This window comes from Psammomys obesus, unplaced genomic scaffold, assembly GCF_907164565.1.
Source record: "Psammomys obesus unplaced genomic scaffold, mPsaObe1.curated_primary_1811, whole genome shotgun sequence".
NCBI lineage: Eukaryota > Metazoa > Chordata > Mammalia > Rodentia > Muridae > Psammomys > Psammomys obesus.
In genome coordinates, this window is record NW_026596040.1 from 28,056,766 (window position 1) to 28,082,101 (window position 25,336).

Sequence of the window (25,336 nt, forward strand, 5' to 3'; positions counted from 1 at the left end):
TGTGTGATGTGGGGACAGAAGGAGAGTGTCCTACTCTATTACTCTCCGCCTATATTACTCTCCACCTTATTTTCTAGAGCTAGGTTGGTGGCCAGCAAGCCACAGCAACCCTCCTGCCTTTACACACACACACACACACACACACACACACACACACACACACACCTGCCCCCACAACACTGGAGTTACAGGCTCCCATGTTTCCCCCAGCTTTTCTTTTCTTTTGTTTGTGGTTTTGTTTGGTTATATGTTTTGGTTTGGTTTTGTTTTTTGAGATAGGGTCTCTCTAGGTAGCTCTGGCTGTTCTGGAACTCAGTATGTAGACCAGGCTAGTGTCAAGCTCACGGAGATCTTCCTGCCTCTGTCTCCCAAGTACTAGGATTAAAGGTATATGCCACTATGGCTGGCCCTTCCCCCAGCTTTTTGTTTTGTTTTGTTTTGTTTTGTTTTTTTGAGACAGGGTTTCTCTGTGTAATATACCCCGGGCTGTCCTGGACTCATTTTGTAGTCCAGGCTGGCCTCAAACTCACTGAGGGCTGGGATTTAAAGGCATGCACCACCACGCCCAGCTTTTTATGTGAGTGTTGGGATCCAAACTTACATCTCTCCAGCCCTGAGAGGTTTTTTTTTTTTTAACTTACTTGTTTGTTTATTAAATGAATATTTGCTGTGAGTAGTGACACAGCACTCAAGAGGTAGAGGGACCAGGAGGATCTTTATCTGTGAGCTTGAGGCCAGCCTGGAAGAAAGAGACACAGAGACAGAGATGGGGAAAGACTAAGGATTTCAGTCAAAGGTGTTTAAAGAAACGAGCAAATGCATGAGAGCGCTGGGGATTCTGAACCTGGCGGTGTTTGCTCCGTTACCCCGAGCATCGAGCATCCGGACGTGAGAATTTCTTTACAGTGAGACGTTTTTGAAAGGGTGGTTTGAATTGGCTGGTTCCATCTTCTCACCTGGCAGGTGAGGCGTCAGTGGGAGGGTTCGCCAATGACCTCCGGTGGCTTTTGTCCAGCCCTATCGCTCTGGGCAGGAAAGGCTGCTCTGCGAGCCTCTCGCAGAGCGCAGAGTGTTCACAGGAAATTGCTGCTAGCTTCTACTTCCCTGCAGGTCAGGTGAGGTCTGTTGACACCAACGACCCTGAAGAAGGAGCAGTCCCTGCTCCTGTGCGACGGCCTGGGGAGGCGAGCTGGTGACCGTGCCTGGAACACAGCAACAAGCTCCTGGACGGCGATGGGGAGCAGAAAGGAGCTTCCAGCAACTCCGGGTTCAGGCTTTGTAGGGGAGGCTCTGCTGGATGTCCCGCTACACACACACACACACACACACACACACACACACACACACACACACACAGCTCTGTGGGCATGGGGCAGCCGCTAGGCACTGAGTGAGAAAAAAACCCTTCCTGGCAGCATCAGCTTTGCGCTTTCCTTCTGTCTCTCTAACCTACAACTCTAGTCATTAATGGTGGCAGCCTCACGCTTCCTCTACTCCCTCCTCTACTCGATTGTCTTCTTACCTACAGGGAAGCCCCAGCTCCGAGAACCCGAAGCGCTGAGCTTCCGCGTGGCCCCGGCAACTTCCCTCTGTCCCCCGGGAACTCTCTGGCCAGCCGCCCAGCCCTAGTTCGGGTTCTGGAGTGAAGACAGACACTCCCCTTGCCCCCCCCCCCCCCCGCGCACACCTGCGGTTCCATTTTCAAGTGATGGCTTTGGTGATGTCGCCAGTCACCCCAGCCTCCAGAAGAGAAGGACAAACAGACTGACAGCAGTGACCAGCACCACCAAATCTGGTGTTCCAGGGCCCTCTGCACCGTTTGCCCGCGAAGGGGCGTGGCCCCGGGGCCCAGCGTGGGAGCCAGAACTCACGCCTGTTCTCAGCAGTGCCGCCCGTCGCCAAGGTCTCCGCGGGGCGGGGCGGACGCAGCAGTGATTTAAGAGGCGCGACTTGGGGACAGGAGGACCCGAGCCAATGGAGACTGCCAGAGACTACGCGGGAGCCCTTATCAGGCGAGTGACGCCCATGTCCCCCCCATGTGCCTGCCCGAGGTCACCCTACCCTCTGTGTACTCCGCTCGCTCAGCTCCATTTCCTCTGCTCCCCCCCCCCGGTCCTCCTGCTCCTCCTCGAACTTCTCCTCCCTCTCACACCCCATCCTCTGCCCCCAGTCTCTGCTTCCTGGCCGCCGCCGTGGTCCCCCTGCCAGTCAGCACGGCCCGGCCTGTCTCCACCCTCGCCAGCCAGCGCCCACGGGCCCAGCAGCCCCAAGGTTCCTCCCCAAAAGGGACACAGGTGCCCGGTAGGGCGCTCCCCAGGTGCATGGGAGTCCGCAAAACAAGTGACAGGGGTGGCCGCATCTCTTGCAGCTCCTACAGAAGATGAGGTACTGGGACCTCTGGAGTGTCTTTGCTGGTCAGGGCCTCTTCATTTCCTGGGACTTAGAATCAAACTGGGGGGACCAGGGGAGAGTGCAGACTTAGATCGTCCGGGTGCGTGCGGATCACACCTATGGGGGAGGCTGGATTCGCTCAGGTTTTTGAGGGTCAATTTTGGTTGTCTTGGAGTGGCCTTACCAAGCCACTGGTATGGCTCCCCTTCTGTTTATCTCCACATGCTGATGGAACATTCTTCTAGTTCTTGGTAATAACCTAGACGGTATGAGGCAGAGGGGCGTGTGCTTGTGTCTGTGTGTGTCTGTGTAAGAAAGAGACCAGAGACACAGAGCGACACTGAGGCAGAGACATGGGGACAGAGACAGACACAGTGAGGCTGAGAAAGAAAGAAAGAAAGACTGACGGACATAGAGGGTCTCCCTATAAGGCTCAGCGTAGCTTAGTACTGGCAATATAGTCCAGGCTGGTCTCGAACTTACAATTCTCTTGCCTCTGAGTCTCTAGTCTAGATGACTGGTTTTCCGAGTCAAGGCTTGCTGCAGGGCAGTGGCTTTACAGAACAGGTTAAACAGTGAGATCTTGGTTCTCTAAAGATAGTGAAAGTACCACAAAAGGGTGGAGAAAGCGAAACACGTAGAAACACGTAGAAACACGTAGAAACACGTAGAAACAGGCCCCGCAGTGGCAGTCCTCACTTCACATCCTCAGAAAAATGTGGGCCAGGAAGAATGGGGTCACCAGACTTGGGTGCTCCAGCAGCTTGTGAGGCAGCGACAGAAGGGAAACTATGTTTCAATTCACAAAGTTAAAGTATCTACCAAAATGAAAAGCAGGTGCCTGGATGGTACCTGCTTCCTCTTGAAACAAAGACTTAACTTTGGGGGTTGAGAGATTTGTAAAGTCTCCCAAATAACACTGTATTCTACCTGGCAATGGCAGAAGACCTGTGGGTGAAACATCAATGTTTAAATGGGGAGGATGATGGGGCAGCCTCATCGCAGGCAGGCGAGCAACTCTGTCAGATTTCTGAATTCCACCTGCAGCCTTCCCCTTTTCCTCCTCCAGCTTCCTCTGTTCCTGTCTATGCTTGTGCTGGGAAGCCTTATTTCCCCCGTATCCATCTTGTCCAGGGGCTTCTCTTTGCTGCCTTTACAGCTGGGCATGCCCTCTTCCCTCACCAAGAGCCATAGTTCTGCGGTTTTCTTCCCCTTCTCCAAGGGCTGAGGTTTACAGATGTCGGCGTTCACTAAGCAGTGACAGTTTGTTTGCCTCAGAGGAGGAGGCGTGAAGGCTGAGGTCAGCCTTGTATCTGACCATGCAATGGTTTACTGAAATCCAAAATGTGGAGACGTGGGTGATGTCTTTGTGGTGTCATGAGGGAGGTGGGCGTGACTCAGTAAATCAAAACACTGTAGAACATACGATCTACGACACTCCATTTCAGACTGACTAGTCCCGGGGGATCAGGGCTTTTTGTTAGTGACAAACTTGCTTCAGTTCTCAAAATATCTACCTACTTCCAGACCAGCCTGCTCTAATTCCTTGGCATGACTTGATTCCAAACAAAACCAGAAGAAAACAACCTATAACACTTGCTGCCTGGAGGGAAATGTTTTTTGCCCTTCCCCACCCTTCTTTAAAACCCTAGCCAGGCTAAAGAGCTACAGGCAAGGTACACTGTTTGTCCATGGTCGGCTGGTGCCCTGTAAACAGCCAAGCACGGTGCACTGTAGTTGTTATTCACTTGCTAATAACTGGATCCTACCAGGGAGGTAACTTAATCAATAAACACATTATGAAAAAGTTAAATACTTGTACCGGGAGTGTGGCTCGATAGTAGAGTAGATTGGAGGAAGCCTTGGACTGAGATGGGAGAAAAATACTTGTAAACAATTAAAAAGTCTTTGGGGCCAGAGAAATAGCTCAGGGGTAGGCGTGCTTGCTGTCTAAGCCTGACTCCTGAACTCAGATCCCAGCGCCCTCACATAAAGCCAGGCGTGGTCACAGGCACCCAGAACCCCAGCCGTGTGGGAGATAGAGACAGATGGGTGCTTGGGGTTCAGTGGCCACCAGCCTAGCTTCAGGTTCAGCAGAAGACTTGTCTCGAGGGAATGAGATAGAGAGAATGATGAAGCAGAACACCAGGAGTCCTCCTTCAGCCTCTGTGCGTGCTCACAGGTGTGTGTAAGCACACCACATTCACACAAATTACAAATTCTTCCCTAATGATTTAAAAAAAAAAAAACTTTTTTATTTGTGTGCAATACCTGAAGAGGACAAAAAAAAAATGTTTGGGATCCCCTGGATAGGGAGTTACAATTCATTGTGAGCCACCCGATGTGGGTGCTGGGAACCAGACTGCAGTCCTGTGCAAGAGCAGTGGGCACGCTTACCTGCTGAGTCATCCCTCTGGCCCCTAATTACAAGTTCTGAAACAGCTTGTTGACAAACTGGTAACCACTGGAGACCTTGGTAATAAGGAAAGAGGCCTGGGGTCTTGCAGCAAAACTCTGGATATTTGTAGGTCCTTATTATCACAGAGTCTGCTTTGGCCAAACTCTGACGCTGTTACAAAGCTGATATTCATCCTGAAAGGGCATCATGAGGATTTGTAATTATCTACAAATCCTGCATACAGCGACTGCTTACCAAGTCTGACACCAGAAATGGTACAGGCTCCATCTCCCATACCATTCCAAAAGGGAATCAAAATACCTTCCCTTTTATAAGAGCTTGGTTTTGCACAGCTGCCCTTCCAGCTCAGAATTTATCCTGGCTTCACTGGTGAGGTCAGAAAGATAACAAGTTTGCTACGAGCAAATCTCCTGGCTGGTTGCTTCTGGAGCCAAACGTCCTTTCACAATAATGTTGCAAAGTGTTCAAGGGCTTCAGTCTTGCATTCTGTGCCCTAATAGCAAGCATTCTGTTAGGTCACTAAGAATAGACAAGGGTCAGGCAGCCTGTGTTGGGCAAGCACGGTCCAACTGTGTGTGCTACCTACAAGGAGCCATGTGAGGAGCTTGGTGATGGAAGCCTACTTTGCTGATACTCACCATTGGGTGTCACTACCCTTGGACTCTGCCCTGCATAGACCCCTCTCTAAGCCTGATGGACACTTCCAATCATCACCTTCTCTCTCTCTTTATGGGTGGTTTGACCTCATCATTGGTCTGGCTTAATGTTCTCACATATTCTTGGCCCTGTGAGGGTTGGCTGATAAAGTTCTGTTCTTTTACTTCCCTCATGTACATTCCTCACTTTCTGAATAACAATGAAACACACAGCAGCTATTGCTGATCCCTGCGTAGCTTCTATCACTAATAACACCCAAAGTACCAAACTACACCCATGCAGCTGCCTCCAAGGGTTCAGCCAACTGCAGCGGGGCGAGGGGAGGGGCATGGTGTTTGATTGATTTTGTTTGGAGAGGAGGTTTGTTGGTTCCTTTTCTTGATCCTAAGACTACACTCTCCTATGTAGCCCTGCCTGGCCTGAGACTTGCGATCTGACTGCTTCTGTCTCTTCAGGTACTGAGAGTGAAGTAATTTTGAATCACCTGAAGTTGTGTACCACCTGAGGACCCCAGTGTGTGCCACCATCTCTGGCTCTTGTAAACATCTGTACTTTTCAGTTGCACCTGTACAGACACGGTCTTTTCCCCCATGATTTACAGTAGTTACACTGAGCTTGGCATACTCAGTAATCTACAGAGTTAAATATTCAAGAGGATGTATAGGTTCTACAAACATTCCATCTTACATAAGAGACCTGAACATCTGTGGATTTGAGGATACTGGGACTCCTGGAACCCACCCCCTGAGGATACGGGGAGGGGGAAATAATCTGTTTTTCTCTCCAAGAACTAGTTCTAGGGTCTTCCTTCCAGCACTTTCAGAATAGACATCAGCCCATGGGTAGCATTGGGCTTTTTATGGACTTTGGGGGGAGGGGGGGTATCCACGTAGAATGGTGGGCAAGGCCAGTGGGGACAGTTGGTAAAAGAATTTACCAGAGGCACAAAGGACAGAGAATTGATCGAAATACACTACAAAGAAGCAGCAGACGAGCTCCCTGGTGCCTGAGAAGGAGCAAAAGTCTTTCACAGAAGCTGATGGCGAGTAACCCAGTCTTTGTTTCATGGGCCCTTTGTATGGGGTCCGAATCTGGTGAGCGCTCTGTTATCTTTATAGCAATACCTTCCACAGCATGCATTTCATTTCCGGTTGAGAATGGTCTTGCTCAGGTACATTGGTTGGATCATGGGAATTAGGCTCCTGAGTAAGACATGGAAGTCAATAAGGTGAGGTTGCCCATAGTCATGGCCTTGCTGTTAACATGCTGGGATTTTGATCTTGTTTATGGCCTTATTCCCCTCTGGTGCATAAGTGTATGTCTGTGGGGAAAAGTCCACGTGGAGAAAAGTCCACGTGGACTGTCACTCTATGGCTTCTTGCTCTGTGTCCCTCTTCTGAGAGATCTAATGTATGACAATGTTTGAGACTATTCTATGAAATCTGATTTCTACCATTGTTTTGATTTCCTCTAAATAATCTACTTCCTTAAGCATCCTGTTTCCTTATTGTCTTTCCTCAATGATTCATAGAACTGTCTGCACCCATTTTGCAAGGAATTAGGGAGCAACTGCTTTCTCTGTTTTGCTTTTGGGGAGCTGGAGAGGAAGGAGGACTGACCCCCGGGCCATATGTCCTGCTAACTACTAAGCCACAACCTCAACTCTTCTTAAAAAGTCAGAATAGTGGGAGGTAGACATAGAAATGCCCCATTTTGATCAGTGTGCCAATGGCTTACCTGTGGGACAAAGTGAGTAGGAATTACTCATAGCCTGTTCATTAACACCTTGCTCTGCTCACTTAGCAGCTTGGCCCAACTGGTCATTTAGTTGGAGCTGCCAGTACTCATCTATGTTCGATAAGCAGATTTAGTGTGAATAAATGTTCATTTAACCCCTTCATGAACTCATGGAGATCTGCCTGCATCTGCCTTCCCAGTGCTGGGATTAAAGGCATGAGCCAGCATTACCCACATAAGACAGTGTTGATTTGAGAGACAGACTGTTAAAATAGGGTCTCCCTTTGGGACCTGGGGCTCACAGATTATAGAGTTGGCTAAGCTTAAGTGACACCTATGGATGCACAAGTTTTTTTTTCCATCTGAGCCTGATTTCTTTCTTTTTTTTTAAGATTTATTTCTTTATTATGTATACATTATTCTGCCTTCTTGTATGCCTGCAGGCCAAAAGAAGACACCAGATCTCATTATAGATGGTTATGAGCTACCATGTGGTTTCTGGAAATTGAACTCAGGATGTTTGGAAGAGCAGCCAGTGCTTTTAATCTCTGAGCCATCCCCACCCCTCCCACAAGCCTAATTTCTTATAATTTGACACATGAAGGTACTCATCCTTGATATAAATGGTTGGTTTTGATTTGTGTGCGTGCGTGTGTCTGTGTCTGTCTGTGTGTGTGCGAGTGTGTTCTAAGAGTCTTATCTCCAGCAATGAGCCAGTTCTTGGTTAGGAAACAGTAGGCTAAGTACAAAGATCCACTGTCTTTCCTTGCCAAGAAGGCCGCCCTGAGGGCAGGTAGAGGCAGCCAGGGTCACAGTGATTGCCAGCCCTTATCTTGTCAGGTGGGAAAAGACAATGAGGACTTTTGAACTCTTCAGGTCAGGGTACTGGAGTGGCTCTTGGGAAGGTATGTGACTCTTTTCCAACAAGGAGACCTGGGTCCAGGTACCTACGTCAAAGTTGTGCCTTCTGCTGCTAGTGGTTAGAGCAGGCACTTTTGGTTTTTCTTGTGTGTCTCTTTTGACTTAGCAAATAAACAACATATAGGCTTATAGTTGGGGGGGGGAGGTTGCTCAGGTAGACCCTGCACTCTCTGAGCAGCTTCCAGAGGCCTCATGGGTAATATCAATGGGCTCTTACTGAAGAGCAGGAGATAGACTCTCTCCACAGAGGCTTAGAGTCTCCTGTGGGAGAAAGATAATCCGGGGGCTGGGCAGACACCAAGGTAAGAGCATCATGGCTAGAGAGTCAGGAGTGGTGACACAGGCCTGCAATTGTAGCACACAGGAGACAGAGGCAGGAGGATTGTGGTTTCCTGGTCAGCCTGAAGTACATAGTAAGATCCTGTTTCAAAATGCGCCTCCCCCCAAAAAAGTTGAGTGTATATTCAAAACTCCAAACCTGGCACTGCTTAATGGCCTTCTCCACTGCCTGCTGTCCCGGCATGGCTTACAAATTTCTCTGTAATCCAGTAACGTACACAGGTGTTTGCCTGACATAGCACTTTTCTCTCTTCCTCATGAGGACTTGACCAGCTGATTGAAGTCTCACAGTCCAAGTAGGCTGAAAACAAAGCCAGGGTTCTGAATGGGAAGCATAAAGGTAGCTAGTCCCCAACCTCTGCCTTCCAAGTCACCAGGTGTGACAGCATCGCATGAATTCTGCCCTAGTGGTGGCTCAGCCACATGTGAACATCTTGCTTTCGGGTTGTGCAACAGAAACCTGGTGTAACTCCTCCGAATCCAGGCAGAAGTTCAGGAGCCATCTGCCAGGGCCACTGCTGTGCTTGGACCCATCTGGGTCTCTGAGAAGGTTCCAAGGTCAATCTGATGGGAGACCCTGGCCAGGGACCCTTTGACCTACCCCGAACCCCTCAGTGAAGCCTCACAGGGAATCACACTGTGCAGCCACTTTATACATCTGAGAGGGGAAGGAACTGAGCTTGTAGACACAAACACACTGTGCTGGGGGCTGTGGTTAAGAGCGCTTCCTGCTCTTACAAAGGACCGGAGTTCAGTTCTTAGCACCCCATCGGGAGGCTCACAACCATTTGTAATTTCCAGAGCACTTGAGCATCTGACCTCTGTGGGCACCTGCTTCCACTTGCACATACCCACATCCAAACATGCACACCTAAAATGATAAAAATACAAAGCTGAGCATGGTGGTGCAGGACTTTATTTCCTGTACTTGGGAGGCACAGGCAGGTAGAACTTCATGAGTTTGAGGCCAGCCTGCTCTACAATGCATGTTCTAGGACAGCCAGGACTACATGGAGAGACTCTGTCTCAGCAACAACAACAATAATAATAATAAATATTATATCATAAAATATTATATATAATATTATATACATAATTTTAAAATAATTATGTTATGTTGTGCTTTCAACACGGTTGCTCCAGGATGCTGGTGATTGCTTGTGATCTGAAGCTCTCCCACCCAACAGAAAATTTTGGCTTAGGACAGATACCACGTCGTAGCCCATCACTTACCTTTGTCACTTTGGATGATGTTGAGAAACCATGTTGGGCCTCAGTCCTCTCTCCTGGGAAGTGGGGTGTGATGGGGTAGTGACAGTGGGGTTTGAGGAATTACCATGGCAGGTGCTCGGAGGCCAGCAGTGTGCAATCCTGGTGATGCCGGTTGCGTATACTTAAGACCAAATTGCTGCCGGCAGTCTAGGTCTGACTCCAGAGTGCCAACTTGTTGGTAGAGCTATAGGAGGGAGAGAGGGATGGGGAGGAAAGGGAAGAGGATGAGAAGTTGCAAACGGCAGGTTTGGGCACTCAGTCCTCTTCTGAGCTTCCTGAGACCTGTCAACCCAGATAGCAACATGACTTAACCTGAGAGGATTTTTTTGGTTTTGGTTTTGCGTTGTTTTATTTAAAATAATTATCTATTTTCTTTAATGTGTATGAGTGTGCGTGCATCACGTGCATGCAGTGGCCACTGATGCCAGAAGAGGGCACCAGATTCCCTACAACTGGAGTTAACAGCTGTGAACCACAATGTGGGAGGTAATCAAAACCAGGACCTCTGAGAGAGCAGCCAGTGCTCTTAACCCTGAGCCATCTCCCCAGCCCCTGGGAATCCCATCTTTATGGGTCTGTTCCCAAATGAAAAGAGCCCACCGCCTTGAGTATGTGGCTCACCTGGTTTCCGCAGAGGCTTAACCACTGAGGGCCGACAGCACTCTGTCACCCTGATGGAGTTATTTTGGGGCACCGTCTCATGCTTCACTTGCCGGGAGTAGTTCTCGAGTTTGTTAAATACAGCCTTTCTTGTCGTTTGAGAACACGCAGTGGTACGGCAGAGGCAGTTCGGCATTCTCTCATGGAGACCAGTGTCCCGCATTGACAAGCATGGAGATTCTGCTCCTCCATCGCTTGCTTAGCTTAAAGCACTAGCTGACCTGTGAAAGGTGACGGTGGGTGCCTGGGGCTCAAGGTCATCTTCTGCTACATGGGGAGCTGAAGGCTAATCTAGGCTATATGAGACCCTGACTCAAAGCGACAAAAATCAGAAACAACCCCATTATATGTTGGAAGTTGAGCTCATTAAATAGTAAACCCAAATAAAACAAAATTTGTTTTTCATAATTAACTACTACAAAAGCAGCCATCTTTATTCTTTCTCACTAGTTTAACACACTACATTTTTGTAGTTTCCCATTAACAAAAACTGAGTAACGAAGAGTTGGCTTGATATCCTCAGAAAATGTTGTTTTGATGTTGCTGTAATTATTTCCCTGGTCCATGTTGGTGTGATTTGGGCGTACATTTTTTTAAAATGTCATCAGTGAAGATCTGACTCAGCTAAAGTCTATTACTTAGTCTTTGCCTAGAAAAGAGAATATCATCTCCGAGAGTACATATAAAAAGTCTATAACCCGGTGCGTGCTTTTTCACATGCTGTAACCTGGCTGAGCAGAAGGTGTGTAAGTCCACATTTTTCGAAGAATTAAAACTAAATACAAGGCTCTGTGCGACTCAGGACCCAGAGCTTTGCCTCTCTGGTCTTCTGATGACATTTTTGATGGCAGTTCTGTTGATCTTGATCTCAAAACCTTGCTAAGCTCAGTGGCAGAGCTTAGCAAGCCTAGGGCCCTGAGTTCTACCCCCTACATTGAAAATAGAACAAAAGAAAATCCTGACATGACTGATACATTGATTGGTATTTTGCTTTTAAATTAATTTGGCGCCAGTATTACAAAAATATGTAAAATTTGCTTGTCCACAGACACCAACTCTCTCGTTTTCTAGAGTTTCTAGCTTGCTGAGGTGGCTCAGTGTGTAAAGGCTATTGGTTCACAAGCCTGGGAACCTGCATTTGATCCTCAAAAACCCACATAAAAGCAGGAGGTGTGGAGCAGCTCCACAAACATGCCCCCTGACCTCCACTCACACACTGTGTCGTGCATGCCCACACGTGCGCATCACACACATGCAGGCACTCATAACAACAATAACAAGATGAGTGTGTATCTGGGGGCTGGAGAGATGGCTCAGGGGCTCAGAGCACGTATTGCTCTTTTAGCAAACCCAGGCTCTCAGCCCCCACATAGCGGTCCACAACCATCGGTAACTCCAGTTCCAGGGGATCCAATGCTCACTTCTAAATGCCACAGGTCCCGCGCACACGTGTGGTACACATATGTATACACATGCAGGAAAAAGACTCAGACACATAAAGTGAATAATTGCATTAGTTGTGTATGTGTCTCAACCCTCTTCTTAAAAAGCCCAGCAGTGGTGGCCTACACCTTGAATCCTAGCACTCAGGAGGCAGAGCCAGGTATATATCTGTGACTTCCAGGCCAGTCTGGTCTACACAGCAAGTTCCAGGACAGCCAGGGCTATTAAGCAGAGGAACCCTGTCTTGGAGGGTGGAGGAGGATGGCAAAACCCAAACCCTTGTCTGAAGGATGGCTCTCCTCTGCCTGCTTCACAGGCCCCTGGCGTTTGTGGGACTGCAGACCAGGAAGGCCTTGCTGACACCCCTCATGCATCCAGCTCGTCCTTTCCGGGTCTCAAACCATGACCGAAGCAGCCGGCGTGGGGTGATGGCCAGCACCCTGGAGGAGCTTATCAGCAAGGTACTGTGGTCACAGCCTTGAGTACCCTTTGCTAGCTCAGAGTCCAGGCCTGGGCACTAAGCCAGTGCCAAGACACAAGCGTTAAGAAAGAGCATATTTACCAGGGAGTGACGGCACATGCTTTTAATCCCAGCACTTGGGAGGCAGAGGCAGGCAGATCTCTGTGAGTTTGAGGCCAGCCTGGTCTACAAAGCAAGTGAGGACAGCTAAGGATACATAGAAAAACCCTGTCTTGAAAAGAAACAAACAAACAAAAAAGGGGAAGAAGAGAGAGAGTATCAAACCCATTAATCCCTCTCTAGGCTTCAGAGCCTTGAAGGGAGATGTAACAGGCAGGTAGAGGATAGGTTTAAGTCCTCAAAGTGCCATGTGTCTCGGCATCACAGAAGACTCTGGTCCAGAGGTGAACACCTGAAAAGCATCCATCAACTGAAATGTAACTTCCCCTTCTTTGACAAGGGAGAATATAGAGACCTGAGGAACCTGAACAGGATAGGTAGTCCTCAAGCTAAAACAGTGTTCTCAAAGAAGGAAGAATCACTGACTCTCAGGGCTGCCTGCAGAAACGAGAAGTGGGCATCCAGCACCCAGCCTCTGAAGCAAGAGGTGTGAGGGGTGCCTCTCAGGGCCACATGCTTAACGGACCAGGTGTGCAGGGTGGCCTGCTCTTCCCCTATGTGATAGGTAACCATGGAAACTGTAAACATGAGCTACATCACTTACCTCATTCCCTGGGAAGAGAGAGGTCCAGTCAAAACCTTATTAGACTGTTCTTCTGATTGAAGGCTGGATCATTAGATACCAGTCCATGGGGTTCTTTGCCAACACAGCTTTATCCCAGCCAGCCAGCCCTCCTGAAACCTTAACATGAATGTCATTGATGGCCCCATGGCAGATAGCTCCCTTTACCCTGTTCCTCTGCTCCCTTGCAAACCTAGACTCTGAATGTCCTGGCTATCACAGCTGGCCTGGTCACGCTGGTGCTGGAGGAGGATGGTACCGTGGTGGACACAGAGGAGTTCTTTCAGACCTTAAGGGACAACACACATTTCATGATCCTGGAAAGGGGACAGAAATGGACCCCGGTAAGTACAGCCTTGCTATGCAAGCAACAACTGGGTAGATGTTCTATCTACAAGTGCGCTGCCTAGTATACGTTATGTACTCGGCTCCTAGCTAAAGCCACAGCACTCAAAAGGATTGTCGGTATTTCTAAAAAATTTGATGTCTCTGAACTTAGACTGTATGATTTACAACAAATAATTTTGAAGCATGAGCTTTGACCAAGACCTGCCCTAATCCTTTGTGTGTTTGTGTGGCCGCACTCATCAACTTTCCATCACTACAATAAAATATTGCTGGAATTATTTGGATCTGCCAGCTCTGAATAATGACACAGAGATTTATTGTTTTTTTATAAAAGCTTAGGCACCAAAGCTGAGCAGACTCTCAGCTAGCTCATCTAACTCAACTAACCTGTCTGTTCTAGTCCAGGTTTGCCCATAGTCAGACCTTTTCTGTGTCATGCTGGTGAATATATATCCCCACCCCTCTCAGCCTCTCTCTCAGCCCTGAAGTCCTGCCTTTCCCCTTCTGCCGAGATATTGGCCTTCAGCTCTTTACTAAGCCAATCAAACGGTGAGGAAGGTGTATGTTTACAATATACCAAGGTAGATGATGAGCCATAAGAATAACAGTACCAGGCTGGAGAGATGCCTCAGCGGTTAAGAGCACTAGCTGCTCTTCCAAAGGACGTGAGTTCATTTTCCAGTCAACCACACGGTGCTTCACAACCATCTATAATGGGATCTGATGCCCTCTTCTGGCATCCATGAGTACATGCAGACAAAGCACTCATACATAAATAAATTTTAAAAGTCAAATTAAAAAAAGAATAACAATACCAAAATCCAGCCAGTACTCAGCTCTCTGCCAGTACAGAATAAGCAATGTAATAATACAAAAACTGCTTTTACACAGTGCACAAAAAGACTACCCCAACAATAAAACACTTGAGACGATTAACTTAGAAGGAAGACAGATTTATTTTCTCTCACAGTTTGGGGGAAGGGTGGAGTCCAGTCCATGATCAGTGGGGCAAAGCCACTCATTGGAGCAAGGGAGTGAAGAGAGCATAGAGGAAACGGGGGGCACCATGATCTCCTTTTCCATCTTCGAGATCTAGGACAAGCTTCCCTGCCCTACAAACTGATGTTTGAAACGACAGAGTTGAAATGCAGTCTGTGACCTAGGAACGAGGATCCATCCGTGGGCACACGCCCCAGAATCACACAAGCACCCATAAAGCGGATGTATTATCAGACCACTGTGTCACCTTTGTAAGTGATGGTAAGCATTGGCAACAAGCCACATGCCCGTTGCGGTAGGGTGGAGATGGGCAAGCAGCCATCACTGCATGTCCATTTAGGTTCTCATTGGTCGACATCCCGCTGTAGATTTAAGGAATAAAATGCTCTTCAACCTTGAAGACACATGAAGTGCAGCTACAGTCTGCATAGATCCCATCACTCTGTTGAGTGAGAACAGCATAGAAGAGTGAGTGCACAGGCAGCCCACCTTCAGATGTTTTCATCTCAGGATGAACAAAAGGTAATAAAGACTTCTAGTACCTTTTTGACGTGGGTGGCATCACTGCAGTCAACAAACACCTGTCAATCAGAGGTTCTCACCCGGGATATTTTGCTTTTAGCAGCCATGGAGTAATATCTAAACAGTTCAGAATGATAAGCTGTTACCATTTAGAAGGGAAATTGCAATGCACGGCCTTTGAAACAAAGAGTCACCCAGTTCCAAATGGCATTTGTTTTGAGGTTGAGAAACTATAAGCCATACATACAGATGTTTCCAGTATTCAAGATTAAAATTGAGAAATTAGAAAATGTGTTGACTAATAACAACAGTGAAGGTTAGCTTAAACTAACCTTATATTCTAATTAAATATTTTCTTAAAATAAATAACTGCTCTACAAAAAAGAAGAGCAAGAAACTATGCTCTTTGTCATTTTTTTCCTGCAAATCTCTTTAATGTCTAGAAGACACTTGAATTCTTAGAGCTGTAGTGTAAAAGAAATTTTATTCTCCTGATTCAGTTGTTGCCTTGGAGGCTTCCTGCCTTCTTCTGCTAACCTAGGCCTAGAATGTTTTCAGCCTCTGAGACTTACTGCTGAATAAGCTCACCCTTTCTCGTTTTCCTGAGCTCTGGGCTGGCTGGTTCAACTTAGCTGTTCTGGCTCAAACTCCTCTCCCAGGTGACTTGTTTAATCTGGCTTTTCTCTTGGCCTCTGTGTTGCTTTGTTTGGCCTCAAACTAACTCAAGCAATCTTTTCTAATCTTATGGCTCCTTCTCATTCTTTGGCTCATTCAGCCTTCACTTCAGTTCTCTCTCTCTGCAACCTGTCTCTCTATTACTGTCCTGGTAAAAACTTTTCTCTCTCTCTCTAAATTGTCCCTTAAGTAACTTCCCTTTCCTCTCTTTTCTCATGAAAGTTGGATATATCCTATTCTCTCAAGTCTTTATTTGATTCATCACTGTTTCTGCCACTCAATTAGACATGACTTTCAAACATGAGTACTTCCTTCTACAAACTAACTTTACCTTCATTGTTTGGGATTAAAGGTGTGTACTACCACACCTAGACCTAAGCTTTTCTTTACCTAAAACTTGCTCTATACCAGGCTGGCCTTGAACTCAGATCTGCTTGCCTCTGCCTCCTGGATTAAAGGCATGTCTGTATTCTAGCCAGATCACACAGACCTAGAAGGTCTCTGGCTGTGATATTTTCCAGGACAGCCATGTTCTGAATTAAAGTTCCTCTACACTGAAGAAATGGTTCAGCAATTTAAGAGTGTTTGCTGCTCATCCAGAGGACCCAGGTTCCATTCCCAACACTCACATAGTTGGGAACTCACAGCTCACAGCCATCTGTAACTCCAGTTCCAGGGATTTGATGCCTCTTCTGATCTCTAAGTAAGGACATATGCATATAATCAGGCATGCACACACACAGCGCACACACACTACATAAATAACTGTCAGACATACTTCTGTGTTAACCTGCTACACTCCATCACTTGGGTGGAACTCTGAAGGAAATGTGGCCTGGCTGCACCTGTGGAGACGGAGAGGAAAGGAGGATGCTAAAGGTCTTTGCATACGGTTGAGAAGGCTCTGCCTTGATACTGCACCAAGAGTCAACAGTTGCCGGGTCCGCAAAGCTCAGCTGCAGTGGAGAATTTGAGGGGGTCCTGATGGAGTCAATCATTCTGCTACACGAAGCACTGCAGTCTGTTTTCCACTTTGAAAGGATCTTCCATCAGAGTGATCCTGAAACATCGTACTTTGGCCATTTGGGAAATGCTTACCTGGAGCCGAGGTGTGGCTTAGCGGTAACATACCTCACATGCACAAGGCCCTGGGTTGGGTCCCCAACCCCAAAAGAAAAACAGCAGAAAGATAACAACAACGACAATAAACCGATTTCCTGAGCTACACATTTCCCTCAAACATGCTGTAGAAAATCAGGACTTAGCAGAACAGAGAAGGGCAATCCAATCGTCTTTATCAATTATCGTGGAAGAAGTTTGAATCTGAAGGGGTCTTAAGCTGGATCCTCTAACTCCAGACTACACCGAGAGAATGTCTGTATCAAACCATTTCTAGATAATTCAAAACTACGAAAAATTAGCAACGTAGTGTTCATGGGAAGCTAGGCGAGGTAGTTTTCTCCTGCACGTGGTGAGATAACCAGAGGAGACACACAGGACCTCTGGGGTAGATAATGTTTCGTTTTGTCTTATTATTACATATGTACACACACGTGCACAAAGGTACCTCCTAGTTTTAAAAATTATTTTACTTTAGATGAGTGAGCATTTTGCCTTCGTGTGTACGTATATGTTAATCCCACAGATGCAAGGAGAAAGGCCGCCAACCCAAATCATGGCCAAATGAAAGCAGGCTTTATTTGTGTACATGAGCTGGTGGGGTTCAAGAGGTCGGCCCTGGATGTGGGGAAGATAAGGTTTTGACAGCACAGGAGTAGGAAGGGGTCTCCAAACAAGTGGGGTTACAGAAGCAGAACACAAACATAACAAGTTGGTCATCACAACCTCCTGAAACAAAAGCACGGTGGCCATTTCCTGGAAAAGGCAGCGCAGAATCATCTGTAGTTAAGGTTACAAGTAGAACATAGCTTAATTCTTGAAAAACGGAAATTGAATCATAAACAGGAATGAACCAGTTTGACTTTGCTTTAAGACGGTTTCCAAGCCCAAGATGGAGGCAGGTTGTTGTTTATCACAAGATGGAGGCAGGTTGTTTATCCTCGGTGTACCATTGGTGTGCTTAGCACCCTCAGATGGTGTTGGGTCTCCTGCAACTGGAGTCACAGATGGTTGTGAGCCTCCATGTGGATGCTGGGAACCACAGGATTCTCAAGGGGTGGGGGAGCAGGAGGGTAAGATCTAGGCTGAGGTGCAAGGGAAGAAGATGGCCACCAGCCAGGGAAGGTGGGAATGTTGGCCAGGACCCCTGTTCCCAGAACCTTCAGAACATAAGCAAGAGACTTCTAAGCCGAGGTTCCGGCAACTTATTATAGCAGCAAAAGGAAACTAAGACAGGTGGAAAAGGTGTTGGCTGTCAGTTTATGCAAGTGAGAGTTTAGCGGTGAATTTGGAAGTGACGTACTTAAGCTCTGCACATGAATGGGGCCTAAGAAATGAAGCACAGTGCCAAGTCAGGACAAGATGTGGTAAGTGTGACTATCATGACTACCATATTCAAGGCTGGCAAAGGATTGTGAATCTGAAGTACTGGATTGGTTTGAAGGTTATTGCTTTTTTTTGGGGGGGGGGGGGAGGCAGGGGAGTGCTGAGGATGGAACCCAGGCCCTCACAGATACGTACAGCTCATGCTAACCACTAAGCCCCGCCAAAGACTCCGGAGTCCTTGCATGGCTTAATTTCTCAGCCATTTTTCTGTAAGGTAGAAATGGTGGTGCGGGGTACAGATTGCCACATTCCTCAGGCTATCCCTGAGGCCCATTCTGACAGGAGCAGAAACTTCAACCAAGAAGCAGCCACCAGATGTCTCCCTTGCTCAGCCTTGGAACCCTAAAAATCCCCGGGGAAGATGTTCCCTGCCACCCCGGAAGAAGACAAGGTGCAGTCATGCCCTTCCTTCCCTAGAGAAGCCTACATGCCCAGGAGTGAGGACCCCTGCGCTTAGCATTGTGAGGGCATCTTGGTTTAGCACCGAGACCAAAGGCAGCCTAAAGGGAGAGCCAGATAAGCTTTGCAAAGCCAGATAACATGTGAAGAAGTGAAGAAAAGCTGCGGGGAGTGACAGACTTGAATCCTTCTATTCCCTAATCTTGAATTGTTTGTCTGTTCGTCTTGAGAAAGGATCTCCCCATAGCCCTGGCTGTCCTGATCCTTGCTCTGTAGAGCGGGCTGGCCTCAAACTCACAAAGACCTGCCTGTCTCTGCCTTGCCAGTGTTAGGGATAAAGATTCACGCCACCATCGATTTTGGATTTTGTTTTTTAAGGCTTGTTTATTTTTATGTGCAGCGGGGTTTTGCCTGCATATATGTGTCTGTGTGAGGGTGCCCGGTCCCCTAGAACTGGAGTTACAGACAGTTATGAGCTGCCAAGTGGGCGCTCATTAAGCACTGAGCCATCATCCCCCAGACCCAGTCTGGGGTTTTTAAACGGTGTTTCTTTCCCAGAGAGTGCACTGGTGGTAAAGGGGTGGCACTGTGTCCTGTGCATGGTACACGGGGGACAACCAGAGTCACTTGTCATTTACGATCTGCAGTGGCTTCAGCCAGAAGGCCTGGCACACTTTTAGGGGAACTTATGTTTCAATTTCAAATGTGTGTGATCGTGTTGTTACGTAACCTTCGGTTTTCAAAGTACTCTTAACTCCCAAAGCTCCTGAGGCATCATCTAAGGGTTTGCGTCATCTAAGCTTGACCCTGGATACAGTGGGACCAGTGAGTGAAAGAAAAAAAAGAAACCAACCCACTTAGGAAAGCAGCTCATGAACCGGGATTGGCTCTGCTCATCCCTCCCCCCTCCCCCACAGGACTGGAGATTGTACTTGGACCCAGAAGCCCGAACATGCTAGGCAAGTTCTCTAGCCCCAGAAAGAGTGCTTCCTGTTCCTCTACGGCCTTATTTCAAGAGGAAGATGACGATGTCCTCAGATACTCAAAGAGCAGCCCCAGGGCACCATGCAAACAAGCAAGCCTCAGCACCCAAAGAGAGCAGAACCTCTACACATCAGACACGGAGTCCTCACGGCCAAAGCAAACTCATCCTGAGTCACGACGGGAAGTTGATGAGGGAAGAGTGCATGTTTAGGCATGTTGTAGTACGCCGTGTTGTCCTGCTATAAACATGACTGGAATAGTTACAGCCGACATTTAGGAGACTCTAACTTTGGCATAAGCCCAGAACTGTGGGGTTCGAGTGTCTTAGCCAGCACCACTCCTAAACCCATTCCTTGCTTCCTTGATCTAGGGCAGTAAGTATGTCCCCATCTGCAAGCAGCCGAAGAAGTCGGGAATAGCCAGAGTTACCTTCGACCTCTACAGGCTGAATCCCAAGGACTTCCTCGGCTGCCTCAACGTTAAGGCCACCATATACGAGATGTACTCAGTGTCCTACGACATCAGGTGCACAAGCGTCAAGGCCATGTTAAGGTAACAGTCTCCGGGGGAGGGGGTCTCTGGGGGTCTTGAACATCCAGGCGAGGCCCAGGTGGTTCCTCCCGGCTTGTCTTCTGCCCCAGGGCTCCACAACAGGGCCTGGACCCTCCGTTGTCACCAGGTGACACCTGGTTTTAGACCACAGACAGAGTAAAAAGCACAAAGTGGGCGTATAGCTTAGTGGTAGAGTACTTGCTTGGCACATTAGAGGCCCTCGGTCCAATACCCAGCACCCACTCACCCCTCCCACACACACAATGCATACATGCACAAACACGCACACATGAAAGTTTACACACGCCATGGAATCTGGTCCAGAAAGAACACTTGTTTGTTTGTTGTTTGTTTTTTCAAGACAGGATTTTTCTGTGTAGCCTTGGCTGTCCTGGACTCACTTTGTACACCAGGCTGGCCTCGAACTCACAGAGATCCACCTGCCTCTGCCTCTCAGAGTGCTGGGATTAGAGGCATGCACCACCACGCCAGGCCAAGACACACTTTCTGTTTGACGCAGTCTGAAATGACACTAGTTCAGTCTTGGGACTTCAGAGGCTAGGGCAGGGCAAAGCGTTCCCTCGCTGTGAGGAACGAGCCGCAACACCCCAGGTACCTACCCTCCGTACCCCCCAAAGAAGCACCATAATCCCAGCCCTTGTTGAGTTTCCTCAGTTTGACTGGTCTTGATACCTTGCCTAGGGGACTGAGCAGCACGCCCCCTCCCCCTACACCTAGGCTGCCGGACTCTCCGGAGTAGGAGGAGCTCTGTGGGGCCAGTAAGTGGCCCCGGACCTCGAGAGAGTACCGGCAGCCTACCAGGGAGCATCCAGACGCTGTGGTATTCCATGGATGCCACAACTCAACTATGGTTGCCACCCCCTCGGAGCTTAGTAAGGAGGGATGGGGTGAAGCGTCCCCAGCATTCCAGCTCTGGTCGGGTCAGAATCCCAAGCCTGAAGTATCTCTGTCTCCCTGTGTTGCAGAAGTCTGCTGCGGTTCCTCTCCTATGCGGCTCAGGTGGTAGGACAGTTCCTGGTCTACGCAGGCGCACACATGCTCCGGGCGCTGGGCGATACAGAGGAGCAGCCGCCGCCCAAGCCTAGCACCAAGGGCTGATTCATGTAATCAGATCAAGCTCCGGAGGGCCAGGGGCCCACTTTTCTTGTAAATTCACTGCCTTTCTGTAGAGGCTGTGGGCAGCCAAAAGAAGGAAGGGGCCTCGGTGGTGCAAGGTGCAGGGGGAAAGGAGGCAGACGGGCCCTCTCAGGGCCTTAGGAAGGGACTGACAGTGGAGTGTCTGGGAGCAGCGTGCATATGAATTAGACACTTTGCATCTTTTCCTATGGTAATAAAACTGACCACAAGACTCCCTTTAATATATGCCGTGCTTTCTTGCAAATGGTTCATCTCTCCGGACGTGACCACACCTTCCCACAGAACGAAAACCAGAGCCCTAAACCGGAAGATAGCTATCGCTGCAATTTAATCTCTCTTTCTAATTTTATCATATTATTTTTGGGGGTGGGTGCTTTGCCTGCATGTATGTCTACGCAACCCATACATTGTCCCAAAAGAAGGCCAGAAGAGGGCGTCGGATCTCCTCAGATGAGCTACAGACAGCCATGACCCTTGCTGTGTGTGGTTGAGATAGAATCTGGGTCCTCAGGAAAAGCAGCCAGCGCTCTTAACCACCGAGCAAGGGTCCAGCCCTGTTGCCCTTTAATCTTTATCCGTACTCAATGCAAAAGTCACGATCTGTCACACACAGCCAGGATTTTATTTGCTTTAGCTTTTCCTTCTAAAGTATAATTCTCTCGTGTGTGTGTCTGTGTGTCTGTGTGTACGTATACATGTTCATATAGTGTGAGTGCAGGCACATATACACCGTGGCACATGTGTGGAAGACAGAAGACATCCCGGGGGAGGGTCCTCACCTTCCAGCTTGTTTGGAAAGCCGCACAGGCTAGCACAGGCTTCTGGGATTGCTCCTGTTTCCCACCGCCAGCTGGCTGTAGGCGTGCTGGGACTGTAGATCCACAGTAGGTGTAAACCTGAGGCTCTCAGCCTTCCTAACGCTGCGACCCTTTAATACAGTTCTTCATGCTGTGGTGACCCCCAGCCACAAAATTATTTTGTTGCTCGTTCATAGCTGTAATTTTGCTGCTGTTATGAATGGTAATGGAAATAGCTGATATGTGACACCTGTGGGAGCCATGACCCACAGGTTGGGAACAACCAATTTAAACATCCAGCCTTACATGGGCTCTGGGGGTCTAGACTCGGGTCCTTGCCCCCTGCCCCTTTAAAAGCTTTTAATGAGCCCCAAAGGCTCTAAGGCTTAAGGACCTGCACAAGGGGCCTTCTGGGTTATGGAGTAGGTTCAGCCTTGCTTTTAGGAAGAAATAAAACTGTTGGAACCTGGGTTGGAAGCCAAGGGATGCTATGGTGCCAAGAGAACCCTTTCAGCCAGGAGCCAAGCTCTGCCTAGCGCTGGCCAAGGCAAAAGCCAAAGCCCTGTCAGCTGTGGGTTCTAGCTGGTGCTCGGCTGGGCGTAGGCCCTCACAGCGCCTCGTGAGGCTCCTGTTTATCACCTGGATCTTTCTTTGAAGGTAGCTTTATCATTGGGCCACACTGGGCTCAAGGGAAACTCAAGTGTCACCCTCAGCCCATGTGGGAGGCGCCAGCTGTGTCTCCCCTACCCTGTCATCAGAGCGGGGAGTAGACTCCTACAGGAACTGAGGTGTTGTTCCCTGAGTGAAGGGTAACAGCCCCTGGGAGATACCTCTGTTCCTCCTAGATCGGTCCTGCTGAGTCAGCCGCTGTCCCAGGCTGAGACTTTGCAGATGAGAACTGTGCCGATGAGACCCACACAGCCATGTGTGTGCTCGCTCTCTGTCTGTCTCTCATTCTCTCTCTTTGTCTCTCTGTTGTCTCTGGTCTCTCTCTCTCTCTCACACACACACACATACATCCTGTGGATTTCAACCTGATAAAGCAGCAAGGTGCCCCTGCTCCGCAGCCCCTGCAGTGACAGCCCAAGAGAGAAGGGATGAGGTCTGAATGGGAGGCCTCAGAACCCCGGTTCCCCGCCCCCACCTCGGGCTTGCATCACTTCCCCAGGATCCCACCCTCCCGGGAAGCCACTGCCTGGCTTCCAAAAAAGGAATTTTCACTCGGGATTGATCCTGTTGAGTCAGCCACTTCGCTGGCTCTGCTATTCAGTTGCTAGCGGGAGGGGGGGACTGTCCTTTTCCTCACAGGATGCAGGCAGCGGGATGGGGGTAGGGGATAGGAGATGAAGGATGCCACCAACGGAGACCTAGGGAGGGCCTGGGCTCTGGCCACCCACCCCCTCTCTGTGAGAAGGGGCCTGCAGCTAGAAGGACCACCTGATGCTGGGAAACCTCTGAACAGGTGGTGGTCTGCTTGCCTTTGTCTCTAGCTCCCGGAGCTGCTCAGTGACCCTGGAATTCTCCCAGCATTCTCAGGGAAAGCAGGAAGACCTGCTGGGGGTGGGGAGGGGGGGAATCACAAAGGTTGATGTTGTATCATCAAAGGCTGCAGAGGGCTCTTTAAAGAGCCTTTGAAGCGGAGAGAGAAGGGGGCCAAGTTACCAACTACCCTATGTAAGGAAGGGCCCCAGCAAGAGACAGCTCCGTCTCTGGTTCAAATTAGGCGGCATGTTCTCCAAATGTGACACTTTCTCCTTCTACTCTTAGTTTTTCTACAACCAAGCATCTCAGAGAGAAGCAGCAGCAGGCTAGGCTGGCTCCAGCAGGACTGGCCTGTGCAGGGTGTTGGGTAGGTCACTGATGAACCTACTTGTGAGCGTCCCTGTCAAGAGCTGTGTGTCCCGGATGAATAGGGCTAAGCACAAGAATACTAATTTACTTGTGCCTAGAATAACAACTCAGAAACAAACAAAAAGGTTCTCATAAACTCAGTGTTCATGGCCTTGACACTATGTTGACCTTGATTTTTTTTTCCTAGATTTTTAAATTTTATGTATATGAATATTTCATCTACATGTATGTATATGTACCATGTGTGTGCTTGGTGCCCATAGTGGCGTGAAGACGGAATAATCACCTGAAGATAGATTTACAGATGGTTCTGAGCCACCATGTGAGTGCTGGGAACGGAACCCAGGTCCTCTGTAAGAACAAATGCTTCTCAGAGAGCCCTGAGTCCCTCAAGCCCCATCTTCATGTTTCTTAGTGGACCTCTTTTTTTTTTTTTTTTTTAAACAAATGAACCAGATGCCCATGGCCACCGTGGCTGTCCCCAACATACACAAAGGCATGCTGATGACTCTACCTTGTGGTCAGTGGGCCTGACCCAGAGCTTTCTGCCACAGCCAGGCCAGTATGTCATCCAAACCATGAGAACATACAATGAAGTATTCTAAAAGTTATTACCACACGGCCAAAGCCGGGCTCCAGTGTAAATCCCTCTGCCGGGGGCAGATGTGCTCTCTGAGCCTCTGTCAGTAAAATTAGGATTCAACTTACATGGACCAGGGATTCCATTTCTGGAAAACTCACTTTGCACACATTTTATTTTTATCATCATCATCATCATCATCATCATCATCATCATCATCATCATCATTATCATCTCTCACTATGTAGCCTTGGCAGTTCTGGAACTCACTATGTAGACCAGGCCGGCCTCAAACACATAGAAACCCACCTGCTTCTGTCTCCCGTGTGCTGGGGTTAAAGGCATGTGCCACCAGTGTGGCATTTTGCAGAAATTTTAAATATGTAAACAGCGTGCCTTTGGTTGGCTGGCATCTCTCCATGGGCCACAGTCCTGCTGTTGCTCTTTTATCTGCCCTTTGGAAAGGAGTCGCTTCTCCACCATACATACAGAATGCCACTCAATGACACTAGAGCCTACAGTACAGCTGGGATTCCGTTTCCTGAGTGCTTCCAACCCACATGGCTTCACATCTTGTGATTTTTCTTTCTTTTTATTTGTTGTAGGTTTTGTTGTTGCTGTTGTTGTTGTTTGGTTTTTCTGTTTTGCTTTGTTTTTTTCTTTTTCAAGACGGGGTTTCTCCATGTTACCCCGGCTGTCCTGGAACTCGCTTTGTAGACAGGGCTGGCCTCCAACTCACAGAGGTCGGCCTGCCTCTGCCTCTTGAGTGCTGGGGTTAAAGGCATGCACTACCACTCCCGGATGACACCCCCAATCCTGTCTATGTTTTTCATCAGAGCCAGGAAATAAGTTCATCTGTATGCCAGAGATGCCCCAGGGCATCGAGGACACAGGGCATGCTGGCTGCTTACCCCCACAGCTCCAG

At 48.5% G+C, this 25,336-nt stretch overlaps 1 protein-coding gene across 2 annotated transcripts; it reads left to right on the plus strand.

The window, feature by feature from the left end:
- The first annotated feature begins 1,768 nt into the window (after positions 1-1,768).
- Positions 1,769-21,404, plus strand: Cidea (cell death inducing DFFA like effector a). Of its 2 annotated transcripts, none has more exons than XM_055622857.1 (5): positions 1,769-2,012; positions 12,156-12,300; positions 13,239-13,385; positions 19,844-20,025; positions 21,012-21,404. In XM_055622857.1, exons 1-5 carry the CDS (start codon positions 1,975-1,977, stop codon positions 21,142-21,144), a joined length of 645 nt encoding a protein of 214 aa, XP_055478832.1. In that variant the 5' UTR covers positions 1,769-1,974; the 3' UTR covers positions 21,145-21,404. The 2 variants fall into 2 exon arrangements, with proteins under 2 accessions (XP_055478832.1, XP_055478833.1); XM_055622858.1 differs by lacking the exon at positions 1,769-2,012 and adding an exon at positions 2,353-2,385.
- The last annotated feature ends 3,932 nt before the right edge of the window (positions 21,405-25,336 follow it).